Genomic DNA, 16596 nt, shown 5'->3' on the forward strand with positions numbered 1-16596 from the left:
TTTAGTGTCCTATATACCATTTTTACACATTTACATTCATGCACATTTAAATGTTTAAAAGGTACTCAAAATACTCAATATGTATTTTATTTTTATTTGTTCATATGCCTTAGGCTTTGTGTGTGTGCGTGTGCGTGTGCGTGTGTGTGTGTGTGTGTGTGTGTGTGTGCGTGCATGCTTGCGTGCGTGATTTCAGATTGTTTATTGTAAGCTTAGAATAGAATACTGTATGAATAATTGTTTGGTTAAAAGATTGCCAACTTATTGTGCTGGTATCCAACAGCTGCTGGCTTTGCTAAATTAATCACACTAAAGCACACACAGCTTGGGCCAAACTGAAATGACTTGTTTCGCTTCCACATTACTCTAATGACTCTATATGGCAAAACGGACTGGTCAGTAAGTATACTTTAATTTTTATTTCCGCAAATCATACATACACTGTAAAAAAAATGCATCTTCTGTATCATAACCTTTTAAAGTTTAAACAATACTATCAACAACAACACCTGTCATGAGAGTGTGGAGTTGTTGAATAACTATATGGTTGTTAAGAGGTTACAATGGGCATGTCATCACCACCAAAAACCAAATACTTTTTTATTTTAAAACACTTGATTGGGTTCGTCGAAATTCCATGTTGAGTAAGGGAAACATCCCAATTAAAAAAAAAAAAAGATTGCACTTTTCAGGTCTTAACTTGGAATTTCATAACATGCTTGGTTTAAATTGAGAGCAGCAGAATACTGACCTAAAACAAGCATTTCTTTGTTTTCCAACCACACTTTCAGTATCAAGAATAGATCAGTCGGTCTTTTCCCCCCCGCCCTGCACATTTAAGAACTCACAGCAAATCAGGGGAGGTGAATCAAGCGTTGAAATAAAAAACGAAAGCTATAACACTGTGTAAAGATGACCATATTTTTGTTATAAAGCTGTCTAAACCAAAAGCATCGTCTAGCCACTGTACTAATATATAAAATGTCTCCCAACTCCAGCAGAATCTAAATACGTGTTTCTGTACACTTTTAACTGTTAAGTATCTTCTGTGCTTCTCTTATATTCGAGCTAGTCTATGTAACAATTCAAAAAGAGGGTTGCCAGAGAGAGGGCCAGGCCTCCACAACGCTGTCATAAAACAGAAACAAAATATAACACAAAGCCATGACAATTACACACTGAGCTTACCGAAAACAAAAAGGGTTCTAGATTATTGTTCTTTTTTCTTTTACATAAACGCTGCTCTTATGAAGAGTAATGACAGGCTTAAGTCAGGTCCAGTATGCATGCTGTGTTTCTTGAATTATCAGTCCCATCACCCGTAAAAGGCACACCTTAAATACTCCATACAAAATACTTATATAGCTTAGACCCCTCAGCAGGTCTGCAGTCAGTGTGCAACGTCTGTCCGTTTTGAAATGTGTGGAACATAAACGCTGAGTTGTATTATTTACCTTACCTAATCATCAGATCAACTCATCTTTACACATTAAATCCACGTCATATTCTGAGCTACGATGAGTTCACATGAGGAACGACAACAAGAGGCCAGTGTGTGTGTACTACTGTGTACTTTCATGTACTACTGTGTACTTTCATGTACTACTGTGTACTTTCATTTTATCCTTCCACACGTCACACTAAAAGTATCGTGGCTATAGCAGTTTGTAGTTTCATCTGTACATGCGCAGCAAGGGAACATTAAGAGCTCTATAAATTCCATGATGTTTTTGAGCTCCACAATAGTTTTAACATTTAGGATCTACGGAGTGAAACTGTAACACTCGATAGAGCAGTGGTTCCCAAACTTTTTCATGTCAAGGACCCCCAAATTGACACTAATTAGCCCGCGGACCCCCATTTGAAAAGATATGCCAGGGACCCCCATGAGAGAAGATTTTTACGGCTCTAGCAGTGATTCTCAACCAGTTTAATTTCAAGGACCCCCCGGTTTGACATGCTTTTAGGCTACGGAACCCCCATTTAATGGCATTTCTATCTCTGAGACCCCAATTTATATTGTAAAATCAATGTTAATTTAACTGAGAACCAAATGGACCCTAACGGGTCCATTTGGTTCCATTTGTACACTCTCAGAGTTACAGACCCATAAGGGTCCATTTGGTTCCAAACTAGGACCCCTGGGGGTCCCCGGACCCCACTTTGGGAACCACTGCGATAGAGGACATGCGAAATGACCAAATCGGTTTGATCTTTTGCATTTATGAAATGATGCAATTATAGAAAAATAGATTTTTTCTTTTCTTCAACGTCACAATATTTTCTTATATTAATTAATTTGGCTTTTCCTGACGCAAAAAAAGGCCCTTTTGAGATGTTTTGTGTCTCAGTGAAAACGGCCTAGCCATGTCTTGTTTATACCTAAAGTCACGCTTTCTTTGCTGCGTATTCGTTCGCCTTAAATTCTTCTCTAATGAAGCGACATCTAAAAACTCTTATCTTGTTTTTCACACACACTGTTGGCAAATTGGGATCAAAAGAAACTCGAAGAGTGCAATATTCTCTTATCTACGACGTCATCGACAACATCCCACCTATACAGACAGGAACATTAGATAAGGAATAACAGAAGGGAGGGGGGGGGGAGAGGGGGAGGGATGGATGAAGACGAGAGAAGAAAGAAAGATAAATCTCTTTAACAATGTGCCTCAGGCGTTCAGGAGACACTCAGGCATGAGAACGCTGCCGCAACAACACTGACACACTATAGAAGACGTGGGACTGTCCAATAGAGAGAGAGAGAGAGATTTCGTTGCACATGTGACCGTATCCAAAGCACCAGATTGGCCAAGTCAAGTCAACACTTAAAATGAAGTCCATGTATTGGTCGGGATCGATCGGTTCGGTTGACACTATAGGCGAGTGAACGGGTGTCGTTAACCAATCGCGTCTTTAGAGTACAAACGGCAAAAGAGCCATCGTTAATAACATTTATACCAGGGATGTTGGTGTTTTTTAACTTATGAACAAACGCACGGTACACAAAACGTAGTCCATAGGCTGTTAGTATGATTAAAGTATCTGCCGGGAGAGTCACCTATAGGAAGGAACGTGCAGTTTAACCAAACAAACAGTTGTCTCGCTTTCTTTCTTTCTTTCTTATTTTGTTTTTGTATTTTTCTCTTTTTTTTTGCAAATTATGACAAATATTCGTCGTCGTCATCGTCTAGGTCTTCGTCGTCGTCGTCCAGCCCTAGATCTGCTGCGGCCTGGTCGTTCAGGACAAAAGAATCCTCGTCGTCCTCGTCCTCCATCTGATCGTCGTCGTCATCAGAGAACAGTGAGTCTCCGCTGCCCAGATCTCCGGACGATTCCAGGACCACACCTATGGTAAAAAATCACACCCGTGTGAACTGAGTGGTGCAACTCCCCCCCCCCTCTCTCTCTCTCTCATTAGCAGGCAACAGTGCAGCACTCTCTCTCTCCGTTTCTGGCACAACAGCGCCCCTACTGGTACTCATGAGTCACACATGAGTCACACACAAACATAGTCACAAACATAGGTTAACGTCACGGACATTGCTGTTCCTTGGAGTGGTTGCACCACTCAAAAATAAAAAATGGTAGCATTTATCCCATTAACCCATTTAGGCCTGACGTCGAAATAAAAAAAAAACGTTCGCTCTGAAAGAATATATATTCAAAGATTTGTGCCACAATTTTACGATTTAAAAAAAATTGTAGCTTGTAGATCTGCTATTTTTCAATAGTATAACATAATGCTTAGTTAAAACACCAAAAGGGGTTCCCGTCCAGAATGACTTAAAGACCTGAGGACCAAATTCTACAAAATAATGTCTTCTAAATCAGTGGTTCCCAAACTTTTTCATGTCAAGGACCCCCAAATTGACACTAATTATCCCGCGGACCCCCATTTGAAAAGACATGCCAGGGACCCCCATAAGAGAAGGTTTGTACGGCTCTAGCAGTGATTGTCAACCCGTTTAATTTCAAGGACCCCCAGTTTGACATGCATTAGTCTACGGACCCCCATTTAATGGCATTTCTATCTCTGAGACCCCAATTTATACTGTAAAATCAATGTTAATTTAACTCTGAGAGTGTACAAATGGAACCAAATGGACCCTAACAGAGTTATAGACCCATGAGGGTCCATTTGGTTCCAAACTATCATTTAGCTGGGTACCCCCTGGAACTCCCTCAAGGACCCCTGGGGGTCCCCGGACCCCACTTTGGGAACCAAAGTGGGGTCTAAATCATGTCAGTCTTCTGAAAAACCTATGTTTCTATATATCAGTGGTTTTCAACCTAGGACCCCCAGAATTATATGTATTAGGCCGCCGACCCCCATCTGAAAATATGTTGTTCCAGGGACCTCCCAGAAGCAAGTTATGAGTTAGAAACGTTTGCTGTGAAAGAATATTCAAAGATTTGCTCCACATTTTCCCGACTTTTCAAAAATAGCTTAAAGTGATGGATAAAGTGCGGTTAAGCACTAAAGCGACAAATATTACCTGTTAGTTATGGAAAAGTTGTTGCAAATCTGCAAAGAAAACCAAAATGCTTACCACTAGCTTTCTTTAAAGATGTGTTCATAAAGGCGTCTATACTATCACATATACATTTGTTCCAAGCCAACTCCCTTGAGAAACTTTGTGGGAGGCAATCAAAGTTGGGGTACCCGGAGAGCCTATAGTCTAAAAGCAGGACATTTTTTAAAATTTGCCAATATGAGCTTGTGAGGTGTGTAAATATTTTTTTAACACATTTAACTGTGATAGTAAACACCTTTATGAACACGTCTGTGAAGAAAGCTAGTGGTAAGCATTTCTTTTGCAGATTTCGCACATTTTCACACATTTCGCAAATTCTCCCTTAATGGTGCATTTATCACAATAAAGACCTGAGTCTTCTAAATGATGACAGTTTTCTGAAAAACGTATGTTTCTATATCAGTGGTTCTCAAACTACTTCATGTCAAGGACCCCCAAAACTTATATGAAATATAGGCCGCCGACCCCCATCTGATGTCGTTCCAGGGACCCCCCCGGCCCAGAAGCAAAGATATGAGTTAAAAACATTCGCCGTGAAAGAACATATATTGAAAGATTTGACACACATTCATTCTCTCACAAAACAGCAGATCTACAAGCTCGTATAGCTGCTTTCAATGCTGCGTTTGCTTACCGCAGTCTGCGGCGCCGTGGGTGCGTGAGCCGGCCACCTCGTTGCCATAGCGATCCACACACCAACACTGACCACTGCTGCTGTGGCACTGGTGGGACCGGTAGTACCCTTCCTCATCACAGGACGGCAAGTACTGGCCTACACACGCACGCATGCACACACACACACACACACACACACACACACACACACACACACACACACACACACACACACATTTTTTATCAAATCTCGTGACCGTTATACCTTTCCACGAGAGATCTCGAGGAAAGCACGGAATGGGTTAATCTCAGATACTATGTGTAAATATATGTAACGCTTGTAAAAAAGCTATAAGAGACCCTTTGGGTTGTACCGTTTGTAGCAAAAGCTCGTAAATATCTAAGCCCACACAGAAGAAAACCCTTTACCTGTACTTGTTGTGTTAAGAGCGCTCAAACTTACTTATCTTTCCTGCCTCTTGGAAACATGTCACGATGGGAACTATGCACAGAAACTAATTTCACCCACTTTTTTTACCTGTCATTTTACCTGTGACAATAACGCTCATTCTCATCCTCTGTTTACAACCTGCATGTGACTGACTGTGCGTGCGTGCGTGCGTGCGTGCGTGCGTGCGTGCGTGCGTGCGTGCGTGCCTCACCAAGCAATTTCTTCCCCGCCTGCTTCTTGTTGATGGTGAAGAGCTCTGTTTTACATGGAGAGTCTGCAAGTAAAGAGAACACATCATGAACCATTACAGACGAGACCTGTCGACGTGTGTCTCTGTGTGAACCGTTTGGACGTCCTCTAATCCTTCATGTCCACCGATTTGCTGCGGGCAAGGATTATATAATGAATCAAACCATAAAGACGTCTCATATAATATCCATCCATCCATCTTCAACCGCTTATCTGTAGTCGGGTCGCGGGGGCAACAGCTCCACCAGAGAGCTACTTCCCTCTCCAGAGCAACATTAGTGACTTCCTCCTGGGGGGATCCCGAGACGTTCCAAGGCCAGTGAGTCGATGTAATCCCTCGATCTGTGCCGTGGTCTGCCCCGGGGGGTCTCCTCCCAGTGGGACGTGCATCGAGGACCTCCCTATAGGGAGACGCCCGAGAGGCATCCTAACCAGATGCCCGAACCACCTAAGCTGGCTCCTTTCCAGGCGAAGGAGCAGCGGCTAACTAGAAAGTTGGGCTCCCAGGGTCTCCACCATGCAGGGGGATCCGATGGTAATTTCCGACGGAGCATTAGTCTGACATGCGAGAACAACGGTAGAACATGCGTTGCTCCCGTGCTTGCGGTTATGGTCAGGTTAGGGTTTGAGGTACAGGTTGTCGGTCTAATGCCTGCCAGACCAATAATTGTGTCGGAACTGGTGGACGCAGAGCCAACCGCAGACTGCCGAGCCGTTTGTGTAACACACGCTGGATTCACATCCTGTTTGGGCGTCCATCTTAGATGCTAAATAAATAGCGCCAATGCTAGCGAGCTAAGATGAAGCCATCCTTGCTCTAGAAAGCGTCAATGTTCCCATCTAAACCACGGGATATTCAGCAAAGACCTCCGAACATTGCGCGTTTTATCCAAACCATGGAGAGCTCCGTAGATTTTGAGTTATTCAGCTTTTTAGCCAGCCTGTATAATGGGAGGTGAACGAGGTTGCGCAATCCGGTCTAGGATCGCTAAAGAAGGAAAGGCCAAAAACAAAAAAAAACAAAAATGGAAATCAGCGATCCGTTTTGACATTAATAATAAAGCTTATCAGACGGAACGTTACGCCAGAAGCAGTTGGCGGTTGGATTCCAACTGGTGGAACCTTCCGTCAGAAGCAGTTAATTTGTTAAAGTATGTGTGACGGAGGTTCAAAGTACAAGGTAAAAGGTGCATCTATATAGTTGCTCGGCGTGGCATTTTTAAAGACCAATACAGAATTGTAAGTAAAGTAACTAAACTGTGCATGAAGTGCATCATTGCTTTCAAGTACTATCGGATATGCTGTGTGTGGACAGTTTCACGTCGATTAGACCAACGGTGCCGAAGCAGTGTACAGACAGATGGACACACGCACGCACGCACACATGGACGGGCGGTGGCCGGGGGTGGACAGACGGACAGGGGTAGTCTGTCTCGGCCAGGCCTTCGGCAATAATAAAAAATTCTAGGGTCAATGTACATTTGCATAATACAGGACATTAAATTTTGTCCTCTGCATAGCAGTTGGTTGGCGCTACGAGGGCAGTGCCCGGGGGAACAGCATAACCGTGTGTTATGTTGCTCAGAGACACTTTGACACACACAGACCAGACTGGGGGCCGGGCTGGGCTGGGCCGGGCTGGGCCGGGCCGGGCCGGGCCGGGCTGGGCCGGGCCGGGCCGGGCTGGGCCGGGCTGGGCCGGGCTGGGCCGGGCCGGGCCGGGCTGGGCCGGGCTGGGCCGGGCTGGGCCGGGCCGGGCCGGGCTGGGCCGGGCTGGGCCGGGCTGGGCCGGGGAGCCACATCATGGACTGGGAAACGGAACACAAGGTCCCCGGTTCACTCCCTGGCCCCAGTGCAATTTGGGAGTTGCAATTTTTGCTGACTTGCCCATAATGAATATCATGGAGATTTAAAAAAGAAAACCTACATTTATGACTTTTTAAAAATTGTATAGTTTTTATACAATCGTAATGTGCGTGTGTGCGTGCGTGCGAGCGTGCGTGGCATTTCGACGCACCACCACTCCGACTACGTGGCTTCCGCGGGCGATTAGGGTTAGTAATGAGCAGTGTCGGAATGCCAGTGTGTAACTGCGTGCCTGTGTGTACGTGCACGCGCGCTTACCCGTGTGCCTCTGGAAACACGTGCACCACTCGGAGCTGGTGATGACCTCGTCGGCGTGCGTGTCGCAGGACTTGAAGAAGGCGTCGGAGCAGGGCTCGTTCCGGTCCAGGTACAGGCTCTTGACCTCCGACTGGTCCAGCTGGAGGTCAAAGTTGGTGTCCAGCCGAGAGAACATCCAGCCCAGCCCAGGGTCCTTGCAGACGGGCGACACTCCCACCACGTCCAACTCTGAAAGGTTCAACGAAACACCAAAGTGTTTGTTTTTGGCAGCAAAATTTAGATTTTTAGTCTTTGTTTTTAGTCATGGTCTCTTTCAATAGTTTTCATTTAGTTTTAGTCGCATTTTAGTCACCTGGAATGTTTTAGTCTAGTTTTAGTCGACTAAATCTACAGTTGTTTTTGTCGACTGAAATGTATTTTGGTGGGCGTTGATGCCATTCGTAATGACTGTTTTTACACTTGCTGAAAATAGCCGATCTACAAGCTCACAACGCGTCGCAGCGCAACGCGTTGTGAGCTTGTAGATCAGCTATTTTCAGCATTCAAACAAAGTTTAAAATGACTTATACTGGATCTCTTGTCCACTAGTCATGCTTAACATTTTAGTCTAGTTTGTTGACAAAATTGTCAATATATTTAGTCTTAGTTTTAGTCATCATAGCTTAGTTTTCATTTAGTTTCCATTTAGTTTTCCTCAGTAAAAAAAAGGTAGTCGACGAACATTTTTCGTCTTGGTTTTATAATAGTCAACGAAATCAACACTGTCGACGAACACATCAGGGAGGTTAGATCGCTGTTTCCCCAAACAGTGGGTCGCGACTCGGTTTGTGGGTCGCAAACACATTTGTATGTGTCTCCTTGTTTTTGTTTTTTGTTTCCTACATTTTGCTTTTTAGTAAACTAGTAGCAAGGAAAAGGGGATTACACACGCAGACTAGACACACCGACGGACCGACATGCGTAAAAACAATGGTCGGACATGCGCTGCTCCCGTGCTTGCGGTTATGGTTTCTCATGGTTTAAGGCAGTGGTTCCCAAACTTTTTCATGTCAAGGACCCCCAAATCGACATTTATTAGGCCACGGACCCCCCATTTGAAAACATATGCCAGTGACCCCGATAAGGGAGGACTTTTACGGCTCTAGCAGTGATTCCGAAACATATTAATGTCAAGGACCCCCAGTTTCACACGCATTATGCTACGGACCCCCGATTTAATGGCTATTTCTATCTCTGGTACCCCAATTACAGACCCATAAGGGTCCATTTGGTTCCTAACTATCTCTAATTGAGCTAGGTACCCCCTGGAACTCCCTCAAGTACCCCTGGGGGTCCCCGGACCCCACTTTGGGAACCCATGGTTTAAGGACTTCAGTGTTTTGTACCATACTATTGTATGTATACGTACAGAACAAAGAATGTTTGCTTTCGCCATCTTTGTTCTGAGAGAGTCTGGGCAATTAAGATTAAGAGTCTGGGCAATTAAGATTGTAGTCTTACTAGAAACAGTAAAAGTTTCTAAATTAGTCATGTCTAAACTAAAGCCTGTGCCCAGAAAAAAGATCCCGCACAATGTCTTCACTTACAGGAACTATGCGGCGCAGAAGTTTTGGTGGCAAAGACCTTCATCAGGTATCTGAGTCACCCAAGGGGCCAGCGAGGCTATTCAACGTTGAAGCTCTGGGTCCTAGTGGTAGGAGGAGGGACTACAGGCGGACCCGTGGATTCATGACCGGGAAACCCTGTGCAGCTGGGCTTTAACGTTGAGCGCTCGGTTGCCCTACGTCACTCAGGACCTCAAAGTTGAGGTCCGGGGAGGGACTTCCGGCAGTCTTCCGGGTGCTTCAAAACGCCACTGAGCAACTTCCACTGACATGAATAGCTGGGGGGGCGGAGCTTCGCGCCAGTTCAGTCTCTATTATATATATACTCTATGGAGTCACCCAGCAGACAGTCATACAGTATATATACTGTATACATTTAGTAGAGCCCAGAGAGAAGTACAGTATTTTCTGCATTCAATAGTTGCTTTAACCCATTTTGACCTGAGATCAGATGTCTTCTACATCCTGACAGTTTTCTGAAAAAGCTATGTTTCTATGTCAGTGGTTCTTCGATTTTTCAAAAATAGCAGACCTACAAGCTCGTAGCGCGCCACTCGGTGGCGCGCTATGAGCTTGTAGATCTGCTATTTTTCAATAGCTAAAGCATAACATAATGCTAACACCAAAAGGGGTTCCCGCCCAAAATGCTTTAAGTGGAGACAGATTCTATGTTGTCTTCTTCTGCGCGGGCAGTCTATACTCCTACACGCAACCTGTCCTCTCAAGTACAAAAAAACCCGACTTCTTACCAAACTAGTCGTGACGAGCAACTGTTTCTCCCCTAAAATGTTATCCGAAACTGTTTTGGTTGCAGGACTGTATAGATTTCCAGAGAGAGCAGGTTGGGCATTAGCTTTAACTTTAGCATTGGATGTCAGGCGACCTTGAGCTACCTTGAGGGAATCCTACCTGCAGTGGAAAAAGAGAAAAAGCAAGTCGAGTCGAGCTGAGCTGCTGCCATGCGTCGGGGGGGGAGAAAACGCATAAAATGCAACCTTAACCTGGTGAATGCTGACAATACTCTGGCTGGTGAAAAACGTTTCTTTTTTTAAGTGGTGCAACCTCTTCATTAACCCATTCAGGCCTGACGTCGAAATTAAAAAGAAAAGTTTTCTAAATCATGACAATTTTCGGAAAGATTTGAGGCACATTTTAACGATTTTTCAAAAATAGCCACTCGGTGGCGCGCTATGAGCTTGTAGATCTGCTATTTTTCAATAGCTAAATTATAACATAATGTTTAAAACACCAAAAGGGGTTCCCGCCCAAAATGGGTTAATGGTTAATGTGGTTAAACGCTAACGTGACATGGATGCGTTCCAGGTCTCAATGGATTAACCCATTTAGGCCTGACGTCGAAATAAAAAAAACTTTCGCTCCGAAAGAATATATATTCAAAGATTTGTGCCGCATTTTTACGATTTTTCAAAAATAGCAGACCTAAAAGCTCGTATCTATGAGCTTGTAGATCTGCTATTTTTCAATAGCTAAAGCATAACATAATGCTTAGTTAAAACACCAAAAGGGGTTCCCGTCGATTAAGGAGCTTTGTGTGTCTCTGGCTGCCTGGCTGGGTCTGTCCCTGGCTGGCTGTGTCCGAGCACGGAAATAGCATTTGGTTGGTTTTCAAAACCAAGTGTCACTGTTGTGCAGCCTAACACATACATACATATGAACTGTATATATGATGATTTCAGTAGTAGTAGTAGTACAGTAGACTAGAGGGACCCCCTTGGACCGCACGGTCCCTGGCCAGATAGGGGTTTATTTATAACGCAGTCAAACCATTTGGGGCGGGAACCCTTTTTGGTGTTATGCTTTAGCTATTTAAAAAAAGCAGATCTACAAGCTCATAGCGCGGAGTCAGGATGCTGCAGTGAGGAGTTCATTATGTTCATTAGTGGACGGCGACCGGGGGATAGGAGGGGAAAACTATCAACTATCCCTCCTATCCAAACTGTCCATGTCAATGAAAACTATCACTTCCCTCTCCTATCCAACCTGTCCATGTCAATGAAAACTATCACTTTCCCCTCCTATCCAACCTGTCCATGTCAATGAAAACTATCACTTTCCCCTCCTATCCAACCTGTCCATGTCAATGAAAACTATCACTTTCCCCTCCTATCCAACATGTCCATGTCAATGAAAACTATCACTTCCCCCTCCTATCCAACATGCATGTCAATGAAAACTATCACTTCCCCCTCCTATCCAACCTGTCCATGTCAATGAAAACTATCACTTCCCCCTCCTATCCAACATGTCCATGTCAATGAAAACTATCACTTCCCCCTCCTATCCAACATGTCCATGTCAATGAAAACTATCACTTCCCCCTCCTATCCAACCTGTCCATGTCAATGAAAACTATCACTTTCCCATCCTATCCAACCTGTCCATTTCAATGAAAAGTTGCTCACCCAAAGCATGAAGCCACGAAGGCACACTCTACTCACGCATTTTGGGCACGATATCGTGGTGCCCAAAATGTGGTAGGTTCCAGCACCAAGCGCGCGCACCATAGAGTATTAAAAGGATAAAGACTGAACCCGAGCGATAGCCCCCCCCCCCCCCCCCCCCCCGCTATTCATTTCAGTGGAAGTTGCTCAGTGGCGTTTTGAAGCACCCGGAAGAACGCACTACTTCCGCGTTTTGGACACCAAATTTGGTGTCGAAAATGCGGAAGTCAATGTTAAAGTCCAGCTGCACGGGGTTTCCTCGTCACAAATCCACGGCTCCACCTGCAGTCCCACCTCCGACCAGTAGGGCCGAGCGCTTCAGCGACGGAGAGCCTCACTGGGGGGCTTGGCGCGCACTAGGGTTTCGGTCGACAGTAGAAGCACGCGCTGTTGGCACAATTAAATGGCAGAGGTGTCTTGCAATACCAACTTTGACCACCAGGACACGGGCATCTTAAATTATCGTGAGGTCAGCTGAAGGGACAATGTTTAGGTATCCGCAGACAGCGCTTTATGATGTGTCTGACATCACACCAGACTTCTCTGGCCAGCCTATATAAGGGGGGGGGGGGGGGGGGTGGCACGGAGCAAGAGGAGAGTTGTCGAGTGAAGAGGGGGAAAGACACACAGAAGAGGCCTTGAGACTGACAGACAGACAGAGAGAGAGAGAGAGCATGTTGCGCTGGATGGTTACCAGAGTAAAGGGAGGAGAACAGAGAGCCGGTGAAGCTGTAGTCGTGGTGGTCGTGCAGCAGAACGTGTACTCCTTTACGGGAACCAACAGCACGGCTCGGTTTGACGTGTGCGTCTTCAACACAGTGTCTCTGCGCTGGGTGGCTTTGCCCCCGGTTACGACCGTAACAGAGGAATGTCATGCCCCCGTTAAGACTCCAAGAAAGAAAGATCCGCGTTGCGGCCACACAGCTGTGCTGATTGGAGAGGTCATCTACATATTGGGGGGCGGCACATCGAAGAAGGAACGCAAGAGGCTTTATGCGTTTAACGTCGACACACACCTGTGGTTCAGACCAGCGATTTCTGGGGCTGTTCCAGATTCAAGGTCCCGCAACCACTCCGCCTGTGTCTTGGGAAAGGTCATGTACATCCACGGAGGTGACCGCACAGATGGCAACATCTACAAGTTGGACACCACCACAATGGTCTGGTCTTTGATTAAGGGCGGAGGCGTTCCACCATGTGCTTCAACGGGTCACTCTGCCACCATCATTGGGACAAGGATCTTTGTATTTGGGGCCGAAGGGAGCCTCAACAGCATCAGCGTGTTTGACACAGAGACCAACATGTGGCTGAGAATGCCTTATGCGCAGCTCCGTCCAGAAGGACGCTGCAGGGGTCATTCAGCCTTTGCCTACAATGGAGAGCTGTACATATTTGGTGCCTATAGTAACTATAATAATATCTTCAATATGTGGAAATTCAATCCAGATACCTTCTCCTGGAAGAAGGTTGAGCCCAGGGGGAAAGGCCCGCCTTCACATATGACGAGGCAGTACTATGACTGCTATTGCATGGTGAAAGATCATATCATCCTATTTGGAGGATACGAAAGGATACGAGTGGATGACCTGTACAATGTGTACATATTAGACCTAAATCCAAGTCTCAAGACATTATGCAAACTAGCAGTTATTAAGCACTGTCTGAAGCAGTCGCAACTCCCTCGTAACATCAGGTGGGAAATGAGAGCCATGAATAACTAAAAAGAAATCACCCCCGTGTGAAGTGAGGGGCGCTCTTATCATCATAATGCGTCATCTCATACTGGCCAATCAGAATGCCTGTTGCGTTTGTGTTTACGCAATGTTCAAACACTCACAACTGGCCACCCATTGTCAATGGCATTCGATGTTCGTGCTACAGGACAATGTTTGTGTTTACACAAACCCTCAAAGCTGGACACGGTTTCGGCCAACTGTTTCCTATATTCGGTTTCGGCCAACTGTTTCCTATATTCGGTTTCGGCCAACTGTTTCCTATATTCAGTTTCAGCCAACTGTTTCCTATATTCGGTTTCGGCCAACTGTTTCCTATATTCGGTATTCGGTTTCGGCCAACTGTTTCCTGAGTGCCGTGCTACATGAGAGAACGTTTTTTTTATGTTTTTTTTTTTTTAATGTTCTTTTTTGTGGCTTTCGCCTTTATTTTATATTTTTTATGGAGGGACAGACAGTAGGCTGACAGGAAATGGGGAGAGAGATGGGGGGGAAGACATGCAGTAAAGGCCGTCTGCCAGACTGGATTACCAGCCAAGGTGCCTGGACCGCTGAGCCATGGCCCAGGCCAGAGCAAACGTTTTTAACTCAAATCTTTGCTTCTTGGGGGGGTCCCTGTCCACAACATATTTTCAGTTGGGGGTCGGCGGTCAATTTCATATATTTTTGGGGGTCCTTGACATGAAAATGTTTGAGAACCACTGACATAGAAACATGGGTTTTTTCAGAAAACTGTCAGGATTTTAGAAGACATTGTCCAGCCAAGTTTTCTGGAGCAAACGATAATTTCCAACAGGTGGGATGTTTGTAATAGCAGTTGACTTACTGGTCTTGTCCGGTTTCTGGATCTTGCTGCTCTTGTGGTTGCCGTTCTCGTGCAGAACCCTGAACCAGTCTCTTAGTGTGCTCACCACCTCCTTCAGGTCCGACTCCGTGCACACTGCAGTACACACACACACACACACATGCACGCACACGCACCCATGTCAGAAAGGCTTAATTTATTGATTTAACTTTTCATGGTTTGCATTGTTTATTATTGTTTTCAAATGTTCTAGCATAGTATAAAAGCAAAGCAACTTCGCAATGAATCGTATATATATAACATTGAATCACAACAATCGTTGAATCACAATATATTTAAGAATCGCAATATGAATGGAATCGGCACCCGACTGTAGGTATCGATATGAGTGGAATCGGCACCCGACTGTAGGTATCGATATGAGTGGAATCGGCACCCGACTGTAGGTATCGATATGAGTGGAATCGGCACCCGACTGTAGGTATCGAAATGAGTGGAATCGGCACCCGACTGTAGGTATCGATATGAGTGGAATCGGCACCCGACTGTAGGTATCGATATGAGTGGAATCGGCACCAGACTGTAGGTATCGATATGAGTGGAATCGGCACCCGACTGTAGGTATCGATATGAGTGGAATCGGCACCCGACTGTAGGTATCGATATGAGTGGAATAGGCACCCGACTGTAGGTATAGATATGAATGGAATCGGCACCCGACTGTAGGTATCAATATGAACGGAATCGGCACCCGACTGTAGGTATCGATATGAGTGGAATCGGCACCCGACTGTAGGTATCGATATGAATGGAATCGGCACCCGACTGTAGGTATCGATATGAGTGGAATCGGCACCCGACTGTAGGTATCGATATGAGTGGAATCGGCACCCGACTGTAGGTATCGATATGAATGGAATCGGCACCCGACTGTAGGTATCGAGATCTTATCGAACCGGGAGGTAAGTGAATAGTCCCACCCAGTGGCGTGCACAGATAGACACTAGGGGGTGCTTTCTTTTTTTTTTGTACAGTGTACACTGTACAGTATGTGGACCATATGGTGACATTGATCAATTCTTGATAAAAAGCTTCTAATATATTATTTAGGCCCCAAAATCTATATAAATCTCACACTATTAAGGCAACCGGCCGGTTCCACGCTCTGCACAAGGTGCCCTTTTTTCACTTGAGCACCTGCCCCTCTAAATGTCTGTGCACGCCACTGGTCCCACCCCTGATAATAAGTAGCCTGGCTTACGGCCCATAGATAGGACAGAGCCTTACGGCCCATAGATAGGACAGAGCCTTACGGCCCATAGATAGGACAGAGCCTTACGGCCCATAGATATAGGACAGAGCCTTACGGCCCAAAGATAGGACAGAAGCACGCTATAGGCTAGAGCAGGGGTAACCAACCAGGGGTTCGCTGGTTGTCCTTAATGAACTCCCCAACGATGCTAGGAGTTCATTCAGGATTTGTGTTTGCATTAACTTCGGATGAAATGGAGATTTCTGAACTAGTAAATGACTGTCAACTGCAGTCTGCAGGGTAGAGCTAGAGACCAAGACTTTTGGTCGCTTGTGAGCAGAGACAAGTATCCCCTGATTGTGTCGTGTGCACTCAAGCTGCATGCCTACTTTGGCTCCACTTACTTATGTGAAATGGCCTTTTCACAAATGAAAATAATAAAATCCAAGTTTAGAACTCGTATGACTGACTCACATCTTAATGACAGCCTCAGACTGGCAATCACTAACTATGAACCAGATTTCAAAACGCTTGCAGATAATGTGCAGTCAGTCACAGCAGTCTCATTAAGGTGGGCTGACCCTGAGAGTATTGTATCTGTCACGGTCACCATATCTGTTCAAATATACAGTATGGTCATGTATGCATTTGTCATTTGGACATCTGTAAATGTGAATATTCATCGAACTGAGAAAATACATATTGTGCTGTATAAGCAATTCATTTCATGTCCTTTGCGTTTTCTTTTATTAAAATAAGTTTATTT

The 16596-nt window shown here is 45.2% G+C and overlaps 1 protein-coding gene across 1 annotated transcript in view; it reads right to left on the minus strand.

Moving 5' to 3' along the window:
• Window positions 1–393: 393 nt before the first annotated feature.
• Window positions 394–16596, minus strand: part of spock3 (SPARC (osteonectin), cwcv and kazal like domains proteoglycan 3) — a 47478-nt gene continuing 31275 nt past the window's right edge. Inside the window, exons 7-13 of the mRNA XM_079499708.1 lie at window positions 14600–14713; window positions 7975–8202; window positions 5813–5875; window positions 5170–5307; window positions 2175–3346; window positions 1614–1783; window positions 394–1572 (exon numbers count right to left, since the gene is read on the minus strand). Coding sequence (XP_079355834.1) covers window positions 3159–3346; window positions 5170–5307; window positions 5813–5875; window positions 7975–8202; window positions 14600–14713 — 731 coding nt within the window. The 3' untranslated portion in view covers window positions 394–1572; window positions 1614–1783; window positions 2175–3158. The remainder of the gene's footprint in view (window positions 1573–1613; window positions 1784–2174; window positions 3347–5169; window positions 5308–5812; window positions 5876–7974; window positions 8203–14599; window positions 14714–16596) is intronic.

This window comes from Electrona antarctica (assembly GCF_951216825.1).
Source record: "Electrona antarctica genome assembly, chromosome: 4".
Classification (NCBI taxonomy): domain Eukaryota; kingdom Metazoa; phylum Chordata; class Actinopteri; order Myctophiformes; family Myctophidae; genus Electrona; species Electrona antarctica.